Below are 27402 nucleotides of genomic sequence, written 5' to 3' on the forward strand. Positions count from 1 at the left end.
GTTGGCCTTTCAAAAGGGTGGTGGTTCCACCCTACCCTTCTCCCTGATGTGCTAGTTTTCTACACAAGGTTCTTCTTTTTGCTTTGATATGAGGAGAGTTCAATCATTTCAGACCTCACCTGCAGTCTGCATTGATGCATCTCACATACAGGATTACCTCCTTAACCTGCCACCTGTGAAAACCAGGCCTATATCCAGAGAAAGTGATTGTTGTAAGTGAGGATGGCATACCAACGTTTTAATAAAGAACTACAAGAAGAAACAGAAGGCAACAGTGACTTAAAAATAACTGGTTTAATAACAAATCAGCTAGACCACAGCAAAGCAGTCACTTGGGTGATCTGGAAAATTCAGCTTGTTTTTTTGAACTCTGCAGTTTGATTCAGCTAGAGAACCGGTCATGAGTTCAAATCCACCTCAAGTCTTCTAAAAGCTGGAACTCTTGACACCTTCTACATACTACATCCCAACGACTTTTGTTAAGAAAGATAGAAAAGGAAAGAAAACCAAGCGGCCTTTCTAAGTCCACCTCAACCGTGTGTGTGTGAATTTCGTTTATTTTACATCAGCCACATTACATCTTCTTGAGGCCCTGGCATTTTCTCTTCCTGTAGGAATGTCAACAAACACAGCCATCTAGTTTCCAAGGATTTTCGGTTTGCCTTTCTGCAGCAAGACGCCGGAGAACTTCTAGCGGTTTCCGGAAACCAAAGGGCACCCTCTTTACTTAAGAAATAGTCTCAGATTGAAAGGGAGAAGCTCAGTCGACGTCTCTTGGATTGATGCCCTTGGAGAACCGGCCGTGGCTGCTACTCCTCACTCCCCTCCCCTCTTTGCTTTCTCAGGCAGATCTAAGGATTAACCCCCACCCCTATTCCCCCCTTGTTACCACTAAGCCAAGAACACAACACGAGCCAGAAGTCTGGCTTCTTGGCCAAACAGGCCCTACCTACCAACTCACAACACTTGGCCCTAACATTTAGTTGTCACGCTAAAGTACCCACACAAACCACAGTGACTTCCCAAGCTTGGTTTTATTTTTGTGGGATGGGGGGAGGCTGCCGTTAAGTACCAACCCCCTTCTGCACCCAGCCACTCTCCCCTGTCTGGGGCTGCTTCTCTCACCAGTCCTGTCCCTCACGTTCCACCCGCGAACACCAAACAGCAACACCATCAGAGGTAGAGCACAACCTGTACCCCGGATACAGGTCTCATGCATCCCCCATTCTGGACGTCAACAAAGAAAACCAATCCCACTACTGCCACCACCATCACCATTGCTGCTCATCTGTGCCTCCCCCTCCCCCTTCCTCCCATGGGGCATAGCCTCTAGGAAAGTGGGTCCCCCAGAAACCCCATCCTACGTGGCCCCCTCACACTCCCCCACAGTGAGTTTCAAGGCTCCTTGTTGGTGCAGTGACTTCAGGGCTTTGAACTCCAAGGGCATGGTGTGAGGGCTGGCCTGCGATGTGTAGCCATATCTCAGAGTGTCATAGTAGTGATACTTCACGGGGTTTTGGTCTTGATCTCGAGGAAAGGGCCAGAAGCCGTAGAGATGGATCCGGTTGCAGAAGCGCGTGGCCAGGGTGTACATGAGCAGTCCGGTGGTTGGGCGTTTTATGTACACTTTGTTTGTCAGCCAATACCTAGGAGTGAAAAAGAGAAAAGAAGTCTGGAACTCATTGCCCAAGGAAAGTGAACTGTGGCGGGTCAAGGACAGACAAAAGGAAAATGCTGGCCACATCCACTGCGTAAAATTAAAGCACTCTTAGACAACTTCAGCAGTCAAGAAGACTCCTGGGAACTTCAGTTTAAGGGTGCTGACCTCACAGAGCTATAAATCTCAGTCCACCCCCTTCTTTCTTCTCTTCCCTCTGTATTTCCTGGGAATCTGTCTCTTTAAGGCAAGGATGGGGACTCCCAGGCCGGGAAGAAATTTGATTCAAATTGACCTCATTTGCACTTTTTGAAACTCTATGCTCATTCTTCAGAATGTGCACACCTCCAAATTTTGCAATTACAGTTCTTCAGGCAAATCATGTGTACGACAATGCAATTTACTGGGGTAAATGCATCCCTTAGTGAAAATGACATATAAAAATGCATTATATAGGGTAAATAGTGCGTGTGTGTGTGTGTGCGTGCGTGCGTGCGTGCATGCATATAAGAAACATTGCAAAAATGTTTATATTAGGCAAAAGTGTGTACAAAGTTGTGTGTGTTAGGAGGAATTTGCACTAAAATGCTGGATAATGATCACAAGGATTTGTTTATTTTTAATCACAAACCGCTGTGGACCTGTGGAAAACTGAACTCGTTTGGAAAAATGAGAAATTGACAGATTTGCCCCTCCTTAGTGTGTTGCAGGATCTCTTGAGGGTGGTGCAGAGGGAGCACTGAGGGCATAAGGTTTGAATTGGGGAGGGAAAATATCCTGGCTAGACTTCTAAATGAGGAACAAATTGCTGCATTATCTCTTTCTTCACACTCAGATCAGCTTTGACACTGTCCATGTATGTGCCAAGCACAGCTCTTCTGTTTTGCAAAACAGCTGAGGACCGTTAAAAAAGCTAATTAATTTTGCAGACCCAAACGAAGGTGCCTCAAGTGCACGTGGGATGCCATATCAACGGTGCACCTTTTGCTGCTGGAGACTCCAGGTTTTAATTAGGAAAGGAGGCTGTCTTGAGGAAGACTGTAATTATTCCCCCCCACTGCCGCCAAATTGGCCACACCAATCAGCCTTGCTGTTGAAGCCTGAGATTTGTGTCGACTCAGGAAGCTGGAAAAAGGGCTGAGGACCTGCTGTTTGATACCTCTTTTCAGCAAGCCATAGTGGCAGGGAGTATTTTCTTCCTAAGCCAGAAAAAGAGAATTTGTAAAAATAAATATCTGATAATAGGGATGCGGGTGGCGCTGTGGGTTAAACCACAGAGCCTAGGACTTGCCGATCAGAAGGTCGGCGGTTCGAATCCCCATGATGGGGTAAGCTCCCGTTGCTCAGTCCCTGCTCCTGCCAACCTAGCAGTTCGAAAGCACGTCAAAGTGCAAGTAGATAAATAAAGTACCGCTCTGGCGGGAAGGTAAATGGTGTTTCCGTGCGCTGCTCTGGTTCGCCAGAAGTGCTTTAGTCATATTGGCCACATGACCCGGAAACTGTACGCCGGCTCCCTTGGCCAATAAAGCGAGATGAGCGCCGCAACCCCAGAGTTGGTCACAACTGGACCTAATGGTCAGGGGTCCCTTTACCTTTTAAATATCTGATGGGGGCTCTTTAAGGGCCCCCAAGAGGTCCTTTTTATTGTGCACCCCTGATGATTTTCTCATGTTGACATAGAAACAGGAGAAGAACCTTCCTTCTCCCCATATCTGATTCCCAGCAACTGTTATTCAGAGACACATTGCCTCCAGCAGTGGAGGTAAGACCCCCTGGCATCACAGTGACTTAGAGACCCCTCCGGACTGCTGTCCTCCACCCCCACTGCCCCATGGATATTCTGCGACAAGTCACTGATGCAACACTAGTGCATTAGTGGTAGAGTTACACTCAACCACCCACCATTCTGCTTTCTTAGCTCTTCTGCACTGCTTTCCCAGCATCCCTGCATTGTTGCCATGGGGCACTCCTGTGCTAAAGCACAACAAACGCAGGGTCAACTGGAGTATGAAAAGTTAAAAGGACTTCAGCAGGAGGTTATGGTGCAAACACTGATTGCAAATGAAGCAGTAGGTCTGGCCCTAAACCTTTGCGGCAGCTAGACTGGCACAATTCAAAGTGTTGGTGTTGACCTTTAAAGCCCTAAACGGCCTCAGCCCAGTATACCTGAAGGACCATCTCCACCCCCATCATTCTGCCCAGATGCTGAGGTCCAGCGCCGAGGGCCTTCTGGAGGTTCCCTCATTGCGAGAAGCAAAGCTACAGGGAACCAGGCAGAGGGCCTTTTCGGTAGTGGCACCCACCCTGTGGAACGCCCTCCCATCAGATGTCAAAGAGATGAACAACTACCTGACATTCAGAAGACATCTTAAGGCAGCCCTGTTTAGGGAAGTTTTTAATGGTGACATTTTAGTGTATTTTTGGTCTCTGTGGAAGCCGCCCAGAGTGGCTGGGGAAACCCAGCCAGATGGGTGGGGTACACATAATAACTTATTATTATTATTATTTGCAGGCACAAACAGTCTTGAAAGCTCTACCTCAGAGTTTCCCAAACTTGGATCTCCAGCTGTTTTTGGATGACAACTCCCACCATCCCAAGCTAGCAGGAGCAGTGGCCAGGGATGATGGGAACTGTAGTCCAAAAACAGCTGGAGACCCAGGTTTGGGAAACCCTGCTCTACCTTCACTGTCAGAGGCAAGATTGGAGAGAGAGGTGATGTTGTTCTCAGGTCCTGCTTTTGTGAGCATCTGATTGAAGAACTGGATGAGAACTGGGCCTTGGCCTGATCCACAGGCTCTTCTTATCTTCTTAGACCCTCACCTGGAGAGTGCACTGGTCAACCGGGTATAGAAGGGATGGGATGATCTCTCGGGGCCCTTGTTACCTGGGCAGGAGGATGCCATGGCATCATGGGTGCAAAGGAGCAGCACTGTGTAGTCATCAACCATCTGTTTGCATCCTTGCCTTGCCTTCCCTCCCCATTGGAGCAGAGTGACATATTATACATGCCCACAAGACAGCTGGTCATCTTGCTGCCTTTTTGGCTGCAAGCGTGGACCTCGTCCGTGGCTTGGAGCTCTAATTGAATTAGCTTTTCCCAGCCCCAGCTGTTGGCTCTCCTCACCCCGCCTTCCCATCTTATTCATTACAGCACGGACGTGTCTTTGCAACAGACAAGCCCTCTGTGCTTCTCTCGCCATCTGACCTGCTAGCCTGCGGCACCGTTTCATGGGCGGAAAACCAAACAAGCAGAGAAAAGCAACCCTTTGACGGACAACGTACACAGAAGATTTGTCAGCTGGACAGCCGGTTCCAAATTTAGATGCAAGAATCTTCCCCGCTGTCACCAATTCCTCCCCCTCCCCCCCCCGTGGCATAGCCCAGGTGGTTTTCAAGGCCCCCAAAATCTAACAGCTGTTGAATTTCTGCTAGGCAATGCCTTAAAGGCACAGGTCCCCTGCCAGAAACAAAGAGCTGGCAGTCCTACTCTATCCCTACCATGATCTGCACAATTACACTTTGGCCCCATACCTTCCTGGCTCAGGATGAGTCAGAAAAGGAAATCCAAATCTGCTCATCATCCACCTTGTCTGCCCTGGTGGCACCTCCAGGGATCCAGGGAGCCTCTCCAAATTGCAGCAAGCCTGGCTGATAGCTTATGGCATGAGGCGACAGATGCAAGCACAGGTTTAGGAACCAGTTGATATGCAAAGCTTCTTTCATGAAATCCACTTAATTACAGCTTGGAAAAGAGCAGATTTGAGTAAGAGACCCTTGTTTCCCTTCCGGTCCACCCACCCACCAACCTTCTCCTTGCTGTGGAGATGTAGGATTACGCCAGTGCCAAATTTACATATAAGCTAAACAAGCTATAGCTTAGGGCCTCACTCTCTTGGGGGGGGGGGACAAAAACAATTTAAAGGGGAAAAAACCCTGGATGTACATTTCCAAAATATAAGATAAAAAGCAAATAAAATAAAACCTACGTACAGCAACAGTGTTTTGTGTTGTGTAGGCTCCTATGATGTAAGTAATGGGCCCCACCTGCTAGTCTGCTCCCTAAAATATCACTGGTTTGCTCATTTCTATATATAGGGTGCCTACATTCTGCATGTGCAAATGGCTTTAGATACCTATTAGGTTCATAAATTACCATATAGCATATATTCAACATAAAAAACAGTAGCAATTTGTTGTTGACAATGGACAGCTGGACATATAAAGGGCCCCATTACCTTCAGTAGCTTAGGGCCTCATCGAACCCTGGGTTAAGCCTACTGCAAAATGGAATCTCTCTCTCTCGTATGCTTAGCTACTATTGACAGTGTCATTCCTGTTGGCAGACAGAGCAAAACTTCACCTGTTGTGGGCTAGTGGGTTCTCCTGTGTGTGTTGCTGGAGCCATTCAGGCTTGTGCACCTGCATGCAATGGGCTGTGATTCCTCTTCTGCTTTTCCTTGTGTTGGCAAGAAGGAGCAGAGCCACAGCCAAGGGTTGAAATCCCCACCTGTATCTCCTACTATAGATGACGCAGGGATTAATTCATGCATATATGTGTACATCAATATTTAGTGCCGATCCACACAATCAGAGTAAACATGCTATGAAGCCTGGTATAGGAGCCAGGGAACAGCACATCCCTCCCTAATAGTTTGCCAAGGGTGCTGGGAATTGTAGTTCTTTGAGGGGTAAACTACAGCTCCCAGGGTTCTTTAAATGTACGATCTGTATAGAGTTATGTGTGCACGTCCTTTCTCTAACCCAACCAACAAACCTCCCTGCACATAGCTCATGAAGAACTACCCTTGCACTAGTTTTTAGTTCTTTCTTTTTCTTTTTTAAAATGAGCATGGCATTTGAACATGAAACAAACAATCCCAGGACATGCTGTTTTGCTGAAGGCTCTGAACGGCGTACAGTTTTTAGAAGCCATCTCTCAAAACTGAATTTGTGAGTGTCATCCCTGATGGGAGATGTGAGGCAGGCTTGGTTTAACTGGGATGCCTCTGCAGGGGACTTCATCTTTGATCAGTGCCACCAGAGGATGGCCTGGGAAGAGGGGCGTTGCTTTTTCCTTGCAGGCTGTTTGTCTGCTGATCAAAAACAAGCAAGCATGCAAGCAAGGTACCCCTTCAAACTGCTTTATCTTCCGGCAGGGGAAAAAGATACGTGGAGCTAGTATACACATTAAAACAACAACGACACACAGTTGGGTGTTGGTGATTTTGTTCAGCAAAACAGCCCACAAGGAAAGTTAAGCATCCCTTTCTCTCTGCATCTCTGCTCAAATTCAGATAAATACAAGCTAATGCAGGAGCAAGGAACCGTTTTTGGACTGAGATCTGCATTCCCTTCTCAACCACCTGTTGAGGGCCACATGCTAGGAGTAGTCAGGGCCAGAGCAAAGGAGAGCAGAGGAACGAAGGTGAGTTTTATTCTTGTGAAGCAGGGCCTGTGAGGGGCGTGGCCTCGAGAGAAGAGGTGTGGCCTGGGGAATAGAGAGGCTTGGCGGGCCGGATTTGACCCCAGGGCCTGAGGTCCCCCACCCCACATCCCTGCACTAAAGCATTAAAGACAAAGACCATCAGGAACTGCTCTGCATGTCTCCCAAGAGCCAAATTTTGAGTGGCTTTTTGGCCCGGGTTGCCGAGCTCCTCACCCTCTGACGGCGTGCAGCAGCCGCAAGGATGGATAGGCGGTGCGGACGTTGATGCGGTGCTTGAGGATGAGCTCGTTGACCCACTCCACACGCTCCTTGCCTCCTTTGGCCATGAAGGCTGGGATCCAGAGGATGCTGCCATTGAGGCTGTGCAGGCGCTGGAGCAGCTTCTCCCGCCAGGTGTCATTCACCAGGTCCTCAAAAGCACGCTGGATGACTGATGGGTTCATGGTCACCAGATCTGTCTTGGTCCCCACGTCCCGGGTGTACTCTTGGACTGGGGCGAGGTTGCACCTGGAAGGGGAAATGTCAGGGCACACATCCAGGAAGTGGACATTAGAGCAGGCACCAAAAGAGGGTCTGAAATGATCAGGGAATGGGTCTGTTTTTTGGCGAGGAAAAACCCTTTCTGACCTGAGGGTTCCATTCCTTTCAGGAAACTTCCTACGGGTTTCATGTCAGGAGTGGTGGTGCAAGAGGCCATGGGCAAAAGAAGGTTGCCCAGCCAAGAACGTGGCACTTGGACAGGGAATCCCAACTCCCTGTGTAGCATGTCAGCAATGGTCACAGTCTTATCTTGAAGCACTGGCAAAGCCACAAGAGTGATGAAGCGGCTCAGCCCTCATTGCCTCATGCTTCCTTTCCCATTGTGTAAAAGTCATACAGACAACCCACAGAAGTTAAGAACAAGGCAAGAAGAGTCCTGCTGGACCAGACCAAGGGACATATAGTCCAGCATTCAATTCTCACAGCGGCCAACCACATGGCCCCATTGGGAAGCTCACAAGCAAGACATGAGCACAATAGCATTCCTCTGCTCAGTTTCCCAGCAACTGCTCTGTGATACAGCCTTCATGTAGTGGTCTGGGGTCCTTGGAGGTTGAAGACCCTCTACTATTTCTTTATCAGAGTACCTGCCCCCGGCATCCTAGAGCTGCCCAGTCAGCATGAAAGGGGAGCTTTTTAGCCACCGTATGCCCTGAAGTGAAGCATTTAGGAACACTCAAAACACAAGGGGCTTCCGTTTCAAGAGAATGGTGCTCAAGTTCTGTTACGTACAATGGAACATCAAGGAAAACACATATTAATTCACACTGAAAGAAGATATTGGAGCACTGCAAATCATTTGCCCATGTATGTGCATGGAAAGTTGCTGAAAGGCAACACATGGAGATCTGCACTGATACATCTCTACACAATGCATCTCTTATTAATAATAATATGATTATTGTATAATTACAAGATTACTGTATAATTTTGTCAGGTGGTATCAACTTAGAAAAGGTGTGGCTGTGAGTGGGGAGAGGCTATCACTGTCATGCACTTCTGAATTTCTCACTACACTACTGCCTTCAAAGCTTCAAAGCCTCATCCTCCGTGAATTTGTCTACCCCCCATATCTATTCTGCCTTTGATTAGATGATCCTTTGGGGTCTCTACCAAGTCTACGGTTCATTTAAATGCAAACAGAATTGGATTTCTCCTCCACCCCTAGTTGAGATGCATGGTTTGGTTGGGGGTTATTTTAAAGAGAAGGGCCTTCTTCAAAGCCGAGTGCTACTTCTTGGAAACCACCATTACCTTATCACAAAGTTGTGAGCATCTATTTCCTCTCCACAGCTGCTGTTCAACAGGATGCCTGAGTTGCCCACAATGGCGCATGTCCGAAAGTGTTTGCCTTTCAGTGGTGAAGTCCTGGGCAGGAGGGCGTAGAGGTTTTGGGAAACGTTCATTGTGCTGTCTCTGTCAAACACATAGTGGATAATATCCCCAGGCTTGAGAGTTCCCTTGAGCACTGAGATGTCTTTTTCAGCATCCAGAAATTTCAAGATGTGCTTTCTTTTTAAAAGAAAAAAGGAGGGAGGGAGGCAATAAGTCTAGTTAGGAACACAGGAAGCTGTCTTCAACTTAGTCAGAATCATTGTCCTTCTAGCTCAGCATTGTCTACACCAGGGTTGATAAACCTTTGGTCCTCCAGCTGTTGCTGGACTAAAAAGGTAAAGGACCCCTGACTATTAGGTTCAGTCATGACCGACTCTGGGGTTGCGGTGCTCATCTCGCTTTATTGGCCGAGGGAGCTGGCGTACAGCTTCCGGGTCATGTGGTCAGTATGACTAAGCTGCTTCTGGCGAACCACAGCAGCACACGGAAACGCCATTTACCTTCCCGCCGGAGCGGTACCTATTTATCTACTTGCACTTTGACATGCTTTCAAACTGCTAGGTTAGCAGGAGCAGAGACCGAGCAACAGGAGCTCACCCCGTTGCAGGGATTCGAACTGCCGACCTTCTGATCGGCAAGTCCTAGGCTCTGTGGTTTAACCCACAGCACCACCCACATCCCACCGTTCCTGGACCGTTGCTAGTCCACCGTTGCTGGGCTACAACTCTCATAATCCCTGACTATATTCCATGCTGTCTGGGACTGATGGGAATTGTAGTCCAACAACATATGGTGGGCCAAAGGTTCCTCAGCCTTGGCTGACACTGATTAGAAGCAGCTCTCCAAGGTTTCAGACATGGGACCTTCCCAACTGTGCATGGAGATGTTTGGGATTGAACCAGGGACCTTCTGCAGCTATAACCCTTTCAGAGTCATGCACCTAGTTATGTAGCTTGTGGACTCAACAACTAAAGAAGATAAGACGCAAGGACCATCACACTTGAATAATGCCATTTCTTGCAGTGTTGCTGCACTGTATATGTTATTATGTACTGTAATCCAGAGTAACCAATGTGATGTTCTCCAGATGTTCCTGGATTGCACCTTCCATAATTCTTGACCATTGGCCCTGCTGGGTGATGGGAGCTGCAGTTCACCTACATCTGGAGGGCACCATGTTGGCTACCTCACATGTAAGCTGTGCCTTGATGCTATGGTTGTGCTGTCTTAATGGTATGGTTGTGATGTTGAGGGTCCTCTGTCATGGAGCCATCAGTAGACTGCATCTAGAAGGCTGCGGGTTCCCCATCCCAGCCTTACATTTTTTGTATGCCACTCTGCAAGTCTTTGGGGTGAAAGGATAGTGTATAAACAAACAAAAACATTATTACATATATCTAAAAGGCTGCCACATATGCAGCACAAAAGCATCATTTTCTTGAAGGATCTCTTTACACACACAAACCATGTGTGCACAAACCCCATTCATGATGATGACAGGCATTTCCCTGTAATAATAGTGAGTCTGCTGTTTGGAATTTATAATGCGAGTGTTCCAAGCAGCTCACATCGAAATTATCTCCGTACTGCTTACATCAGCCACCTTGGTGGCCGCATTACCTCCAGCTGGGGGGCTGAGATGAAGGGATTTGCTGAAGGCTGCCCACTGAGTTGATAGCAGAGACAACATTTGAACTGGCGGCTTCGTGACTTAGATGCTGCACCAGCAATCCTCAGTCCTCACTTCCCATGGTACTCCTTCTACTTTGGCCCCCAGCTCCCTGCTGCTGCTCTGTCTGGAATTACTAGTAATGCTGCCCAAACTCAAAATAACCTGGCTTGTAGAGCTAATGCTTTAGTTGAGATTCCTGCATTGCAAGGGGTTGGACTAGAATTATCAGGGGTCAGCAAACTTTTTCAGCAGGGGGCTGGTCCACTGTCCCTCAGACCTTGTGGGGGGCTGGACTATATTTTGGAGAGAGAAAAAAAGAATGAATTTCTATGCCCCACAAATAACCCAGAGAGGCATTTTAAATAAAATCACACATTCTACTCATGTAAAAACATGCTGATTCCCGGACCATCTGCGGGCCAGAGTTAGATGGCGATTGGGCCAGATCCGGGCCCTGGGCCTTAGTTTGCCTACCCATGGACCAGATGATCCCTGGGGTTCCTTCCATCTCTACAATTCTATGATTCCATGAAATCTGCCAAGTTTGTAAATTCCCAAATAGAGAACGAGCTTTGCTACAACGGAATTTAATATTTGTTCAATATTTTTTTGAATAACTGAGATCAATTATGGGTCAACTTATTCTTATCTGGGTGAAGCGGTTGTTTTATGCTGTTGGGTGATATTTGTGGATGAATGCTTTTATTGCTTTTCTGTTATGTTATTAGTGCTTGTCTTCTTTATAAGTATTTTTATATTTTCTCTGTAAATGGCCTCAAGCCTTCTGCTGACTGTGTGAAATGATGCACAAATTGAATAAACTAAACCAAATGGAGAAAACCTGTAGATACGTCAAAATTTCGAAACAAACATCAAACTTTCATCCAATCTTGTAACACTGGATTTTGATGTGCCCATTCCTAGAAATTAGATAGTACCTGATCTTCAAAGAGAGTGTCTGGTTGTGTTGCCATTTGGATGGAGCTGGATGGTGCCTAATACTTCCATTGCTTCTGTCAACAACAGCTGGAGATAAGGAGCCATTTATTAACACTTCGGCTCTGGAGAGGAGAAAAAGAGAGAAAGGGAGAGGTAGTGGCGGAGGAAGAAAAAGAGCAGGATCCATTAGCACAGATTCCAGCAAGATCTCTCAAGATACCCAAAAGAATTATGGGCACTGTAGTTCACCCTTCACAGAGTCACAGTTTCCAGCAACCCTGAACAAACTGCATTGCCCAGAATCCTTTGAGGGAAATCAAGTGCTTTAAAGATATAGTGTGTACACAACCCTTGTGGAACTCAGCAAAGTGAGGGGCAAAGCTAGAATTGTTTGGTGCTGCCTGCCATTTGCTCTGGCGCCACCTACTGTTGATCTCCCTGCTTTCTCTCCAATCAGTCTCAGTGACTACAAGCTGCTGGTGGTAATGAGATAGGAGAGTACTGCGGGAGAGGTGGACGATTCTGGGTGAACAGAGGGATGATTAAGAAAATCTGCAGCAGAACAGGAAAGGAACAGGTATCTACGAGGTGAGTTGAAAGAGCACCATCCCACATAAAAGAGAAAGGGGGGGGAGAGAATATGCATGAGAATGTGTGAGCATGAGTGTGTGTAAAAGAGAGAGAGAGAGAGAGAGACAGAGAGAGAGAGAGAGAGAGAGAGAGAGAATGAAGCAGATTAATAGCCCTCTTAAAGCAAAACACAAATGAACACAACATCCAATTTACGAACCTATTAGGTTTGCCATGTAAGCTGCTCAGTGCCGATCTGATTGCACCTCTGCTTCCAGAATTCCTACAGGACAAAGGAAATGCATTATTCATCAAAATGGTGCCTTTTCACAAAGCTTTTGCTCAACCGTCGGTGTGATCTCCTCTTTGCTATAGTCTAGAGGGCTCCAAAGTTAGAAGCTTTCATTTATATATCATGTGTAGGTTCCAGGGCATAACGTAAAGGCACACTTTGTGACTGGAGGCATTTTCTTGTAATTAAATGTCTTCCAAGAATTCTACAGAATTCTATTGGCCACAATAAAATATTTACCCTAGCAGGTGGACTCCAGAAGCGATGGATGGCTAACCCCCATCAGCCCAGCCCGCCCAGCTGTCACCTGGTCACTGGCTTCCTCACTAGGCAGAAATGGATTGTATTTCTATTTAAATTACAGGGTTGTCTCTAAGATAGCACAAAATGAAAGCCACTTATACCTGCCCAGCTGGTGAAATGTTTTGCACCAGCAGAACTTCATTGTGCAATTGAATTTTGAAGCAGGTTGCTGGTAACTCTGTTGCATAGTAGATTGTGTGATCTGTTGCACAAGAGGTTTCTGCTAGCACAACAGTTGCATTAGATTACTCTGCTGTGCAACATTAAAGTGCTTCCATTTGTTAGCCTAAGAGTCCTTGCTAGAAGACAGAGAACACTGGATACAGACCATAGTAATTCTTTCTAAGCCTGCATATAAATATGTGATATATGTTTATTAATATGCACACACACATGCAATTGCATAAATTAATATGTGCAATTATATAATATGTATAATCAGTGCTTTTTTCTAGGGGTAGTCAAGGGTATGCAGTACCAGAACCACACACACACACATATATACACACTATGAACAATATGCTTGTTTAACCTGGAGGTAGGCTGTATGAATTGTGTATTGTTTTGTAATGATTTGTTGGGTCTCTGGACCATAATAAAGATTGATTGAATATATACACACACACACCTGTGTCATTTTGGGGCAGAGGCGTAGTGTGGGTTGTCAGCACCCGGGGCAAGGTAAGTAATTTGCGCCCCCTAGAGTGAGTGAGCCAGGTAGGGGCAGAGAGCTGCGAGTGCGAGCGCGCCCCCCCAGATGTTGCACCCGGTGTGGCTGGCCCCCCCTGCACCCCCACGCTACGCCACTGTTTGGGGGGGCTGATGCTTATGTGGACACCCTGCTAAGGGCCCCTTTACTCTGGTATCCACAGGAAGCGGATGGCACAGTGGTCTAAACCACTGAGCCTCTTGGGCTTGCTGATCAGAAGGTCGGCGGTTCAAATCCCTGCAATGGGCTGCACTCCTGTTGCTTGGTCCCAGCTCTTGCCAACTTAGCAGTTCGAAAGCATGCCAGTGCAAGTAGATAAATAGGTACACTGTGGCAGGAAGATAAATGGCATTTCCATGCGCTCTGGTTTCCGTCATGGTGTTCCATAAGTGGTTTAGTCATGCTGGCCACATGACCCGGAAAGCTTCCTGTGGATAAACACTGGCTCCCTTGGCCTGAAGCGAGATGAGTGCCACAACCCCATAGTCACCTTTGACTGGACTTAACTGTCCAGGTTCCTTTACCTTTTACCTTACTCCAGTATCAACAGTGACTGATCGGCTGTTTCTGGGAAGCTGACTAGGGTGCTTGGAAGCCATAGCTGTCCCTCCTATTGTTTGAACACCACCCTGAGCACCTGATATTCAGAGGTCCTCTGCCTCTAAGATTGTATCCAGATCATATATCTAAAGCAGCTGTACACCTCTTTAACAGTTGTGGCTTCCCACAAATAATCCTTGGAAGGGTAGTCTAAAAAGGTTGTTACAGGAGAGGGAAGCAACAGTGACCTTACTGTGGGTGTCTGCTATAGACCTCCAAGCCAGACTGAAGACTTGTATGATGCCTTCCTAGAGCAGATTACTAAACATTCAAAGAGGAGAGCTATAGCAGTCATGGGAAACTTCAGTTACCCAAATATCTGGTGGAAATAAAACTTTGCCAAGAATGTAAGGTCAAACAAATTCCTCAGTTGCCTTGCTGACAATTTCATTTCCCAGAAGCTGGAAGAAGCAACAAGCAAATCAACTATCGTGGAACTGCTCAGTGAGGTAGAAGTAGTGGGAAACTTGGGAGGAAGTGATCATGTCCTCTTGGAATTCAGTATTGCAGAGGAAAGAGAAAAGCTGAGTGAAGTGGGATGTGCACTCTAAGACTTTAAGAATGCTGATTTCAAAAAGCTTATAGAACTACTGGGTGAGATCCTATGGTCAGAAATGCCCCAAGAGAAGGGAGCTCATGATGGATGGGAGTTTCTTAAAGGTGAAATACTGAAGGCACATTCACAAACAATTCTAATACAAATTAAAAGTAGGAGGCATCTAAAGAAACCAGTGTGGTTGCATAAAGAATTTATGGATGAACCAAGATTTAAGAAGAGATGAATAAGAAAATTACAAAGGTAGGGAACATGACCAGCCAACACTTGCAGGGAGAGGGTCAGGTGGGCTAGAGCCCAGGATTGCAAGAGAGGTTAAAAATAATAATAATGATTTTTTTTTTTTGCTATGCTCAGAGCAAGAGGAAGAATAAGAATAAGGAAGTACTATTTCCTCTGTGTGAGAAAAAAGGAGAAATGCTATTGAGCGAGTGAGATAAGGCAGAACTGCTCAACACCTACTTTCCCTCAGCCTTCTCCCAAAAGGAAAACAGTGCCCAACCTGGTGATAGTATAATAAATGATGCAGAGAGGGAGCCGCAGCCCAAGATAGGAAAAGAGGCAGTAAGGAAACACCTAGCTGCTTTGAACTGCATCCAAGGGTATTAGCGGAATGTGCAGATGTAATCTCAGAGCCTCGGTCTATAATCTTTGAGAATCATTGGAGAACAGGTAATGTCCCTGCAGACTGGAGGCAGACAAATATTGTCCACATCTTCAGAAATGGGGAAAAGAGAAGCCAGGTAACTAGTGACAGCTTGACATTCAAGCCAGGAAAAGTCCTAGAATAGATAATGAAACAGGTGGCCTGTGAGCTCTTGGAAAAGGAAGTTGTGGTTACTAAGAGCCATATATATATATATATATATATATATATATATATATATATATATATAGACACACACACACACACACACACACACACACAGCAAGAAAGAATTACAAGCTTGGTGGATCAGGGGAATGCTGTGAATGTAACCTATTTGGATTCAGTAAGGCTTTAGGCAAAGTCCTCTGTGATATCCTTGTGGAGAAGCTGCTAAAACGTGGGCTAGACAATGTTACTGTTAGGTGGATTTGTGTTGGCGAATGACTGATCAAACCCAAAGAGTGCTTACCAATGAATGGTTCCTTGTCAGCCTGGAAAGTGGCAAGAGAACTTTCAATGTACATTGTAGCTGTAACCTGCATCTGGAGAGACCATTTAGGGCAGCCAAGCTTCAGAAAAGAGCAACCAAAATAATGAAGGGGATGGAGTGATTTCCTGATGAGGAAAGGTTGCCGCGTTCGAAATGGTGAGGATGAAGTGACATGGAAGAAGTTTATTAAATTATACTTTGCATAGAGAAAGTGGATAGGGAAAAGTTTCCTCCCTCTCTTATACTACTAGAAGCCATGAACAGCCAAAGCAGATAAATGCCAGAAAATTCAGGACAGATGGAACAAAGTACATCTTCATGCAGCTCATAGTTAAACTGTGGAACTCCCTCCCACAGGAGGCAGTGATGGCTTCCAAGATGGGTGGCTTTAAAAGAGGATTGGACACATTCATGGAGGGGCAGGCTATTGGAGTTGAATAACAGCTGGAGGGTCACAGGTTCCCCTTCCTAGTGGACATGTACACTGTACTCCATGTGTTGGCAACCTTGAGGCTGGACTACAGCAATGCACTCTCTGTGGGGCTTCCCTTGGGCCTGGTTTGGAAGCTCCAGCTGGTGCAGAACCAGGCAGCCAGACTGCCGGAGGGGGCATCTGACCGACAACATGTGACTCCATTGTTAAAACATCTGTACTTGGCTGCCCATCTACTACTGAGCCAGGGTCAAGGTCCTTGAATCAAGTTACAAAGCTCTGAACAACTGATGCCCAGGATACCTTAGGGAACCCCCTGGATCCTTATATCACTGAGATCGTGTGCAGGCGTGTCATTTGCTGCTTCCCAAGTCTGCTTCCCAAGAAACTGAGCCATTAGTGCTCTGTCAATACAGATCCAGCAGGTGACTTCGAGTTACACCTTTGCTGGGAACTTTTATTTGTTCTCAGGCTTATGCAGACAAGATAAACAGTTTCTGTGTTAGCTAGCTGATGATCTAAAAAAACCCGAACCACCTGTGGTTTTTATTGTGTATGTATAATTGTTGTGAACCATTTAGATTTTGTTGTTTAAATCAAATTTCAGGTCCCCAGTATTTTTAAAAGACAAATAAATAAACTAAGTGCCCATGTGTAGCTTCTTTTCTACTTTACTTGACACCTCCCATCATTTTCAATCTCTGCCATTCCTCCTTCTGGGAGTTAAGTGTTTGATAAGTACTCTGAGAAACAGTCGGATGCCCATCTTCCCAAGGCTGCAGGCAGCAGCCGAATCCACTCTGCTGGTTCATGTGTATCATTTTCCTCAGCAGATTCTTCTTCCCCTTGCCCTCCCCCTGCATCCCCACCCAGACCTTTCATCTTTATGTGCTCAGCCATTCAGTGGCCTTGGGAAGAGGGAGCTCACTTTCATGTCTCTTTATTGTTTGCCAGTCCCAGGGAGAGGAAATCCAGGAGAAAGGGCCCTTTGTTTGCTAAACAGCAAAGGGTGTGTGTTTGTTTGCGTGTGTGTGCATCCATTTTGGCTTTACAGGTGGCCTAGGGCACCCTTCCCCAACCTGGTGCCCTCCATATGTTTGGAGTGAAGCCCCAGCCAGCACAACTGTTTGATCCATGTGTGGTTTAAAGATTCGCAACCTTTATGAAAGGAGTGGAAACCTTTTGCACTTAGCAGCACCTACGGTAGACAGCTGAGGTCACATCCACACCAAACATTTAAAACACAGGGCTTTCCCTCAAATAATCCTGGGAACTGTAGTTTATCCCCCCAGTGCTACAATTCCCAGCTCCCTTAACAAACTACAGTTCCTGGGATTCTTTGTGGGGGGGGGCATGCTTTAAATAGACACTTTAAATATACCAGGCAGAGGGCCTTCTCAGTAGTGGCACCTGCCCTGTAGAACGCCCTCCCACCAGATGTCAAGGAAAGAAACAACTATCTGACTTTTAGAAGACATCTGAAGGCAGCCCTGTTTAGGGAAGTTTTTAGTGTTTGATGTTTTATTGTTTTTAATATTCTGTTGGAAGCCACCTAGAGTGGCTGGGGAGGCCCGGCCAGATGGGCGGGGTATAAGTAAAAAATTATTACATTATTTTTTTTGTTATGGATATGATCTGAACAGGTATAATTCACCTGCTCACGATCTGTAAGGTACAATGTGTTGTACTTCTGTCTAAATTATGTTAATTCTTTCCATGGATATGTATGCAAATTGGATGCAGACTGTGCAAAGAAAAACTTGGGTATTTGCAGAAAGGATCACTCTCCCATAAGTTCTATCCTCACATAGCTCCTGGCCTTGAAGTTTCTCCACCCCATGGCTGTGGTAAGCCATCAGAAAGCCCGTTGCTTGACATTTTTAGCAACCCTGATCAGCTCTGCTTCCTGGGCTGCCTCTTCCTGGAGCAGCAAAACCAGTCATGTCCTGTCACACATTTTGTGTTACTAGATGTCATGGGAGAGGAGGATGGAAGATGACTGAAGGGGGTGCAGAGTAGCTTTGTCTCCCTTGAGTGAAGGGATATCCCATTTGAGCACAGCCTCCCCAGACTTGATCTCCCCTGCCCAGGACAAGGGGAACCTCATATTCCTGCCTTGCCAAGATGACTTGAGACCTTGCACATCAATGTTTAAAGGTCTCATCTGCTCACGTTGTCACAGCCTGGCAACGAGGTGTCTAAAAAAGCTCTCCTCCGAAACAGCAGGTACTCTCTGGGGAGCTGAATCGTTCTTCAAAGCCACGGCAGTGAATTCTAGCAACGTCTCTGCCAATAAAGTCAAGAATTGCCTTTTGCTCTAGCTATACAGAACTTCTCCTTTCTCCCTTGGAACCATATAAGGAGGAGGAGGGTCAAGAGGCAGACCCCTGCAGTTCAAATTATGCCCTGAAAGGAAGGCAAGATAACTCATAACTTTCAGGTTTAGACAACCGGGGTGGATGGCTTTATAGTGCAAATATCCATACCCTACTAGGGAGACTCAGAATATTATGCTTGTTCTATGCTTTTCTTCATTCTGGGCTGTGTCCACCATATTCTGTCTGCTAGCACAAAGTCTCTTGCACTATTGGACGGGTGAGTTTTTATGTTGAGCGGCAGAGGAATTCAAAGCAACAGTTGTGCTAGAAGGAACTTGTTGCACAACAGATTGTGAAATTTACTGCACAGCAAAGTCACCAGAAAACCTGCTTATGCATTCTTGTGTGCAACCACATTTTGCTGATGGCAAACCTTTCACCAGCAGACAAGTATGCTGCTAAGTGACTTTAATTAGCACCACAGCCTTTAGGTTTTACATAATTGTATTCAGAATTGCAAGCATTCATTTTTGTTTCATCTCATTTTAACATTTTATCTTTCTTTTTAAAGGGAAATTTACCAGAGAGAATTGGCATTTTACATCTGTTTGTGTGGCGGTTTATTCAGCTCCGAGTTCACTTGTTCTGTGATGACCAGATACAAATACACCAGTCTAATACTACTGCTCAGAAGTAAGGATGGGGAGAAATTTGGTTCACGGGAATTCACATTTTAATGTGAAACTACCTAATCTTCATTCTCTGAAGCAATAAGAGAACTGAAACACAATTATCCCCAGGTTCAATCCTTTGCATCTCCAGGTAAAGCTGGAAAGTCACAAGCCAATCATTGTAGATATTATTGAGCCAGTGGTTTGACTCAGTAAAGAACTCTTTATTCCTTTATATTCATTGTTGTACGTATGAAATACAATTGCAAAATTCGGAGGTATGCGAAATTTGGAAAAGGGCTGTGTTTTGGTTTGTGCAGTGCTTCAGAAAGTGCAAAGGAGATGGATTTGGATCGAATTTCTTCCCCATTCTTGCCTCTAAAGATCCCCCAGGAAACATGGAAGGAAGAGAAGAAAGAAGACAGGAAAACAAAGAGGGAGAATGTGGAAAGTGGGATCTAAAAGGTCTGCTTGCTGAGAATGGGTGGGAGCAGACCAGGGGTCTGCATCCTATACATAAATATAGCCTGACATGATTGTCATTACACTGGGACCGCCAGACCAGAACCGGCCACCGGCCCATTTCACATCTCATCCCTGTCTCTTCCAGTGGTTGCTCCTGGTTAATTCAAAGGCAGGTTATTATCCCTCTGATAACCTCCCTCACCTGCGCCTCATCATTCACACTGTATCCTGGTGTAGGAGAAGGAAGGAGATGGCGAATTAATTTTTGTTGCTGTTGGGGGGGGGGAGTCGGGAATAAAATAACCGCAAGCTGTGTGCCAGGCAGACACTGGGCACCCTTCCTAAAGCACTCTCTAGTGCCTAATTGATTTCATGATAAAGGGGAATGATTAGGACACAGTGTGATTTTTCTCAGGGGAGGGGTGGGGGAGAGGGACAGAAATTTGGATGGGGAAGTGATGCCCTGCTTCTCCTTAGACGACCCAAGTTTCCAGGTGTAGAGAACTCCTGGGCCTCCAGATGTTTCAGCGTGGTGCTGATAACGCCAAGGTTGCAGGTTTGATCCCCATAAGGGACAGCTGCATATTCTGGCATTGCAGAGGGCTGGACAAGATGATCCTCAAGGTCCCTTCAAACTCTATGGTTCTGTGATTCTATGATTCTCTGATCTACAGCTCCTTTGGATTCACCGACAGACACTGATGGGTGTCCAAAAACATCTGGAAAGTCACAGGTTCCCCAGTCATTTAGACCAAGGCCTTCTACGGAGAACCCTCTGGTGAATTTAGGGTTAAAAACCTGAGCCATCTCCACAGTCTCACAGCTTTGTGGGAGGGATTAAGTGCCTATAGTAGATGTAAATGTAAAGGTAAGGGGACCCCTGCCCATTAGGTCCAGTTGTGACCGACTCTGGGGTTGCGGCGCTCATCTCGCTTTATTGGCCGAGGGATCCGGCGTACAGCTTCCGGGTCATGTGGCCAGCATGACTAAGCCGCTTCTGGCGAACCAGAGCAGTGCACGGAAACACCGTTTACCTTCCCGCAGGAGCAGTATCTATTTATCTACTTGCACTTTGATGTGCTTTCGAACTGCTAGGTTGGCAGGAGCAGGGACCAAGCAACGGGAGCTCACTCTGTCGTGGGGATTCGAACCACCGACCTTCTGATCGGCAAGTCCTAGGCTCTGTGGTTTAACCCACAGCGCCACCCACGTCCCTATAGTAGGTGTAGGTTTGCACAATTAAAGTGCAACAAATGGTGCAACAAATCTATTTAAAATATTAATAATAATTGACTTCTGGCAGCTTGAAAAATGATAGGGAAATCTGCTGTAAAGTATAGTATGAGCAAATTACTAATGGGACTAATGACTAAACAGCCCTCGAGCAAATCAGGATGAATACCAGGTGAGTGTTCATTGTCTTATGACTGCCACAGAATCAAATCAGCACAAATGCTCAATCAAGTTCCAGTATAGCTTGTTTCCAGTCTGTCACTGTTTTCAAGTGGGATTCAACCACACATGGACAAATTTAGGTTGTGCGATTAAAGCTGATTGGGAGGTTTTTGTGCCACAATCTCACTTCCCTAAAAGATTGGACTTTTTGTGATACGGAAAATGATGGAGAAATGCCCTGGGAAGTGTGGAGTGATGCTCGATGCAACATCATCTAACCTTCCTGCAAACATATCAGGATAAATGCTCAATGAACAAATTATCTGGAATCGGGGGGCGGGGCATGCCCCATTTTGCTATTTGAGGGCTCTTCTGCTAGGGTCTTGCTTGCAGGTTTCCCATTGGGGCATCTGTTTGGAACAGGGTGCTGGACTGAGGCCAGAGATGGAAGGAAGAGATAACCCCGACTAGAGAAGAATGGCAAATCAAATTGATGGACTATGCTGAAATGGCAAAACTAACTGGGAAGCTTAGGAATCAAGAAGACACAATTTTTTTAAAAAAAAAAGAATGGGAAATGTTTATAATGTATATACAAAATCATTGTAAACAGGTCAAAACATTAGCAGGATCTTAAACACACTTGTAATGTAATAGAACGTACAGATAACCTAGGAAGATGAAAAATTGGAGAAGTATTGATATGTAGTTGAAAATAGAATCAATAGAACCCATGGAAGGGATGCAGGTAAGTCAGGAGATTCAGCATAATCTCAATAATTAGATTGGGAATTGTTTTTGTTGTATGTTCATATTTTGGAAAATCAAATAAAAATGTATTTATTTATTTTTTAAAAAAGGAACTGGATGGGCCATTGGCCTGATCCAATGGGACTCTTCTACTGTTCTTTTGTCCTATCCCATTTCAGTTTGGCAAGTACCAAATCTCAGACCCTCCAAGTGTCCCTATTTTCCAGGGGCAGTTCCGAATTTACAGAAGCCATCTCGGTTTCTGATTTGATCCTGGAATGTCCTGCTTTTCCTTAGGATGTCCCTATTTTCGTCGGAGAAATGTAGGAGAGCATGGATCCCTCCCTGACGACTGAGACTCTTCCCTTCTGATTTATATCTAGAGGGACTTTTCACAATTGCACCTCTAAAGGTGTACCTTTTAGTTAGGGCAAGTAAGGAGCAGTCCACCTTCTGGATACCTGCACAAGAAACTGCTCTGGTTGTGCTTCCTAACTGGAAGGAAGAAGGTGGGCTTGGAGTGGTGTTTTGTGCCAAAATGCAGCAGACAGTCTGCTGCATCAATGGCTACTCTGGAGTCACAACAGTCTTTAATTAAGTGATTGATTTCTCATGGCACAGTCTGAGAACTACATTTTTACACATTGCTCCATCCGTATCTCGACTAGCAGCTTCCCCTTCAACTTGATGGAGTGCTCCTCCCTCCTTGGTCTAATCAGGACCACACACTCCATCACAGAATAATAGGAAAGTGGAAGAACTCCCTGCATTTTATCCTCTACTCAGCCTAAGACAAGACTGACAGCAACATCTAAGGCAGGGATGGAGAGACTCTAACTACTGTCCTCCCTCCCTGACTATTCGCCAAACCCATCCCTGACCGGGAAGTGCCCACAGCAGATATCCACCCAACCCTTTTCTCCAGAATGGCAGAACATAAGAAAAGCTCTGCTGGCTTAGGGCAGAGAACTGTCTACTCCAGCATCCCTCTTCCATGGTGGCCAACCAGATGCCCCAGTGGGAAGCTTGCAAGCAGGACCCGAGCACAACAGCAGCTCTCCCCTTTTGGGATTGCCAGCAACTGGTGTTCAGAAGTCATCTTGGATTAGATTGACAGATGGTCTCAATCAGCACAAGACAGTTTCCTATGTCCCCAAACAGCCTTTCCCATGGCAGTACAAGTCCATAAGAACATAAGAAGAGCCCGGCTAGATCCAAAGGCCCACCTATCTAATCCATCCTCCTATTCTCACAATGGCCAACCAGTTGCCCAGCTGGAAACCGAGAAGCAGAATCTGAGCATTTAAAGCACATTTGGAGCATGTGGCTTCCCCCGAGGAATGCTGGGAACTGTAATTGATGGGTTGCAGAGCTGCAATTCCCAACATCCTTAGCAGTTCCCAGTGTTCTTTGGAGGAAGCAATGTTCTTTAAATGTATGGTGTGTATGGTGGCACTGTAAAGGCACCATACATTTAATGCACACTTAAAGAACATGGATCTGAAATTATGACTCCGTATTGAGAGAATTGCACTCAGTACCAGCCCCGGGGCACTGGGGCACTCCTCTTACTTAATACATTCCCTTCAAAACAAACACTACAGCTGGGTCCTACAAGTGTGGAGTAGGTACACAGAGAAGGGGAGAACCATTGCAAAAGGGGCTTCTATCCATGTCACAAGCACTAGGGCAGAAAAAAGGATAAGTGCAATGAATGGTTATTGCCTCTCTGCTAGATATACCTGAGGGACATTTGTGGCACTGTGGTCTAAACCACTGAGCCTCTTGGACTTGCCAATCGGAAGGTTGGCTGTCGAATCCATGCAATGGGGTGAGCTCCCGTTGCTCTGTCCCAGCTCCTGCCAACCTAGCAGTTTGAAAGCACACCAGTGCGAGTAGAGAAATAGGTACCACTGTGGTGGGAAGGTAAACGGCATTTCCATGGTGTCCAATTGTGCCAGAAGCAGTTTAGTCATGCTGGCCACATGACCTGGAAAGCTTTCTGTGGGCAAACGCTGGCTCCCTTGGCCTGAAAAGTGAGATGAGCGCCACAACCCCACAATCGCCTTTGACTGGATGTAACTGTCCAGGGGTCATTTACCTTTTACCTACACCTGAGCATGATGCCTAACACTTTCCAGCTTTGCCAACAATGCCATTGCCACTGCCCCTGGTTGTCAGTGGAGTGTGGTGGATCCATGTCTCCCACTTTAAACTTCCAACATTTCTCAAGTGCTAAACCTGGAGCTTTTCGGTACTTCTTGCATTAAACCAGCCCTTCTACAAGTCCCTATCCCAAGATGCAGAGATGTAGCTCAGTGGCAGAGCATCTCCTTTGCACACAGCAGGTCTCAGGTTCAACCCCTGCCTGAAACCTTGGAGAACTACTGCCTGTCAGCGTAGGCAATGCTGAACTAGAGCAGCAACTGTATCCTTCATAGAACCAGAAAACTGTGGAGTTGGAAGGGACCCCAGTCTTCATGTAGTCCAACCTCCTGCAATGGAGGAATCACAGCTAAGAAAACCCTAACAGATGGGCATCCAAGCTGTGTTTAAAAGCCTCCTGTGAAGGAGAGTCTACCACCTTCCCAGCTCATCTGCTCTACTGTTCTTACCATCAGAGATTATTCCTCAAGTTTTGTTGGAATCTCTTTTCCTGTCACATGAATCCATTGGTTTGGATCCTCCCCTCTGGAGCAACACAAAACAAGCTTGCACCTTCTTCCACATGACAGCCCTTCAGATATTTAAAAGACGGCTATTGCGTCATCTCTTAGTCTTCTCTTCTCCAGGCTAGGCATACCCAACTCCCTCAACTGTTCCTCATAAGGCTTGGTTTCCAGACCCTTGATCATCTTGGTTGCCTTCCTCTGCAACCAAGTTCTAGTTTGCCAATATCCTCCTTAAATTGTGGTGCCCAGAACTGAGCACAGTACTCAGTGGGGTCTGATATAAGACAATATAATGGTACTATTACCTCCCTTAAACTGGACTATGACTTCAGTTGATGCAGCCCAGAATTGCATTAGCATTTCTTGCTGCAGAATCACACTGTTGACTCATATTAAGCTTGTTGTCTACTAAGACCCCTTAGATCAGGGGTAGGCAACCTAAGGCCCAGGGGCCGGATGCAGCCCAATCGCCTTCTAAATCCAGCCTGCAGACGGTCCAGGAATCAGCGTGACATGAGCAGAATGTGTCCTTTTATTTAAAATGCATCTCTGGGTTACTTGTGGGGCATAGGAATTTGTTCATTCCTCCCCCCCAAAAAATATAGTCCGGCCCACCACACAGTCTGAGGGACGGTGGACCGGCCCATGGCTGAAAAAGGTTGCTGACCCCTGCTCTAGATCCTTTTCACATATACTACAGGCAAACCAGGTGTCTTCCTTCCTATATTTGGGCATCTGATTATTCCTGCCTAACTGTACAATCTTACACTTGTCCCTATTGAAATGTCATATGTTAGTTTTGGCTCAGTTCTCCAATTTGTTAAGGTCATCTTGAATCTTGATTCTGTCTTCTGAGGTACAGTATTGACTACCCCTCTCAATTTGGTGTCCTATGCAAATCCTCTTCAATTCCTTAATCCAAGTCATTTATAAAACTGTTGAACCAACACCATGTCCAGGACAGAACCTTGCAGCACCCCACTTGCCACGTTCCCACCCCCAGGATGACGGGGAGTCCTTGGCGAGTACTCTTTGGGTTTGGTTAGTCAACTACCTAAAAATCCACCTAACAATAACATTGTCCAGCTTCTCCGCAAGAATATCATGGGGGACTTTGCCAAAAGCCTTATTGAAATAAAGATATGCTACATCTACAACATCCCCCTGATCCACTAAGCTTGTAACTATCAAAATAAGACAGGAGGTTCTCCTGTGTCCCAGAGGAGAGACCAGAGCTCAGTGGTGGAGCACGCAAAAGATCCTAGGTTCAACCCAGGGCATCTTCAGGTGGAGCTGGGAATTTTCCCTTCTGCCGGTTAGGGCAGACAGCACGGAGCTAGATGGACTTGGTATCCAAGGCGGCTTTCTCACTTCCCGTTTCTCTCCCCTCCCCAACTTCCAGCCGGTCCACGCCCCCCTCTCCTCTCCTGCTTTCCAGATCTCCCCAAGACCCACATCGACTGACTCCTTAACCCCCCAACCCCCCAACAACTGCAGCTGATAAGCCCGACCCCACCCTCGAACCTCACCCCGCGCTGGCCGGTACAGGGGTTGGGAGCTCGGTCGGCGAGAGGCTAGAGCGAAAGCGCTCCCCCCTCGCTTGCTGAGAGCTCTAGCAGCCGAGGCAGCGCGCGCGGAGACAAAGAAACTCCGGAGTCCCCCCCTCGCCCAGCCCACCCACACTCTCCTTCTCTTGCAGCCCCCCTTCCACTCCATCGCGCCCCCTTCCTCATCCTCCTTCCCCAGAAAAAAACATCCTTTGTAACCGCACTCCCCCCCCCGCAGAGGTTTCCCTTCTCCTTTGTAAACCCCCCGCCAGCATCATTTCGCATCGGTCCCTCTTTTTGAAAAGCCACCCCCGAGCTAAAAGTGTCCCCTACCTTACAAGCCCCCCTCCGCCACGCCCCCCTGCCCGAACCAAAGCAGAGCTTGATTTCCCACCCCACCCGGCTACTCCAGCCCGGCTCCAAGCCCCCTGCTTCTTCCAAACTGTTTTCCCTTAGCCCCCCCAGTCGCGCCCCCCACAACCAGAGCCACCTGGATCAGAGCGCAAGGACGCGCAGGGGAATCGAACCCGGCTTCATTGTTTCTTTTTTTACCCGATTTCCAGCTCGATCTCGGAGATGTCCGCGAAGATCAGGATCCCCACCAGCAGCGTGAGCAGAGCCAGCGTCCAGCCCCGGCAGGGCAGCGGCGGCGGCGACGGCATGGCTCCGGGGCGCAGGGAGAGAGCGAGAGAGACCGGCGGGGCTCGGCTGGGCTGCAGCCGCCGGGGCGCCTCCTCTGCCGGTCCTGAGGCGAAGAAGGTCCCGAGCGCAGGAGTTTGGAGATCTCCCAAAAGAGAGACCCCCCCACCCCTTACACACACCGCTGCCTACAAGTTGAGGGCTCCCTCTTCTCTCGGGGGTCACCGCCTACTGCATCCCCAGGCTGGGAAGCTGGGCTTTCATCCTCGCGAAAGGGACCTGCCAGGACAGAGCCGCCTCCTCCTCTCCAAGATTTCTTGACACTGAAAGGGGAGAGAATGAGTGAGAGAAAGAAAGAGAGAGAGAGAGAGAGAGAGAGAGAGAGAGAGAATCCTCCCCTCCTTCCTTCCCTCTCTCCTCCCCCTCTCCAATCCTCCCTCCTCATCTACAGCCTTTGCAAAGTTTCTCTCTCTCTCTCTCTCTCTCTCTCTCTCTCTCTCTCTCTCTCTCACACACACACACACACACACACACACACACACAGCGGAATCCCCCTCCAGTCCGAAGAAACAAAACACATATGTAGATAGACATCTCACAAGGCCAGCAGTAGTAAGAACCATTTAGCGAGCACTTCCACTTTGTTGTCACCCATACAACCTGGTAAAGGTAGGCCAGTGTTTTCATCTCTGTTCCTCTCCTTTGAAGAGTAGTTTCCATTCCTGGGAGACTGGGGCTTCAAAGGTGTGACTT

The 27402-nt window shown here is 46.9% G+C and overlaps 1 protein-coding gene across 1 annotated transcript; it reads right to left on the bottom strand.

The window, feature by feature from the left end:
- Nucleotides 1-275: 275 nt before the first annotated feature.
- Nucleotides 276-27033, bottom strand: ST8SIA2 (ST8 alpha-N-acetyl-neuraminide alpha-2,8-sialyltransferase 2). The gene is made up of 6 exons (XM_082198739.1): nucleotides 26563-27033; nucleotides 12381-12443; nucleotides 11590-11712; nucleotides 8899-9156; nucleotides 7318-7611; nucleotides 276-1646 (listed from the first exon to the last, which is right to left on the bottom strand). Exons 1-6 carry the CDS (start codon nucleotides 26670-26672, stop codon nucleotides 1361-1363), a joined length of 1134 nt encoding a protein of 377 aa, XP_082054865.1. The 5' UTR covers nucleotides 26673-27033; the 3' UTR covers nucleotides 276-1360.
- Nucleotides 27034-27402: the final 369 nt, after the last annotated feature.

This window comes from Podarcis vaucheri, assembly GCF_965113315.1.
Source record: "Podarcis vaucheri genome assembly, chromosome: 14".
Taxonomy (NCBI): domain Eukaryota; kingdom Metazoa; phylum Chordata; class Lepidosauria; order Squamata; family Lacertidae; genus Podarcis; species Podarcis vaucheri.

What these genes read in the sequence shown, in the direction of transcription:
- ST8SIA2 (XM_082198739.1), bottom strand. Translation starts at nt 26,672, where the DNA reads ATGCCGTCGCCGCCGCCGCTGCCCTGCCGGGGCTGGACGCTGGCTCTG. An exon ending in GAGATCGAGCTGGAAATCGG is followed by an intron (nt 12,444 to 26,562) that starts GTAAAAAAAGAA and finishes TTTGTCCTGTAG; the next exon opens with GAATTCTGGAAGCAGAGGTG. An exon ending in ACACTCTCTTTGAAGATCAG is followed by an intron (nt 9,157 to 11,589) that starts GTACTATCTAAT and finishes TCTTTTAAAAAG; the next exon opens with AAAGCACATCTTGAAATTTC.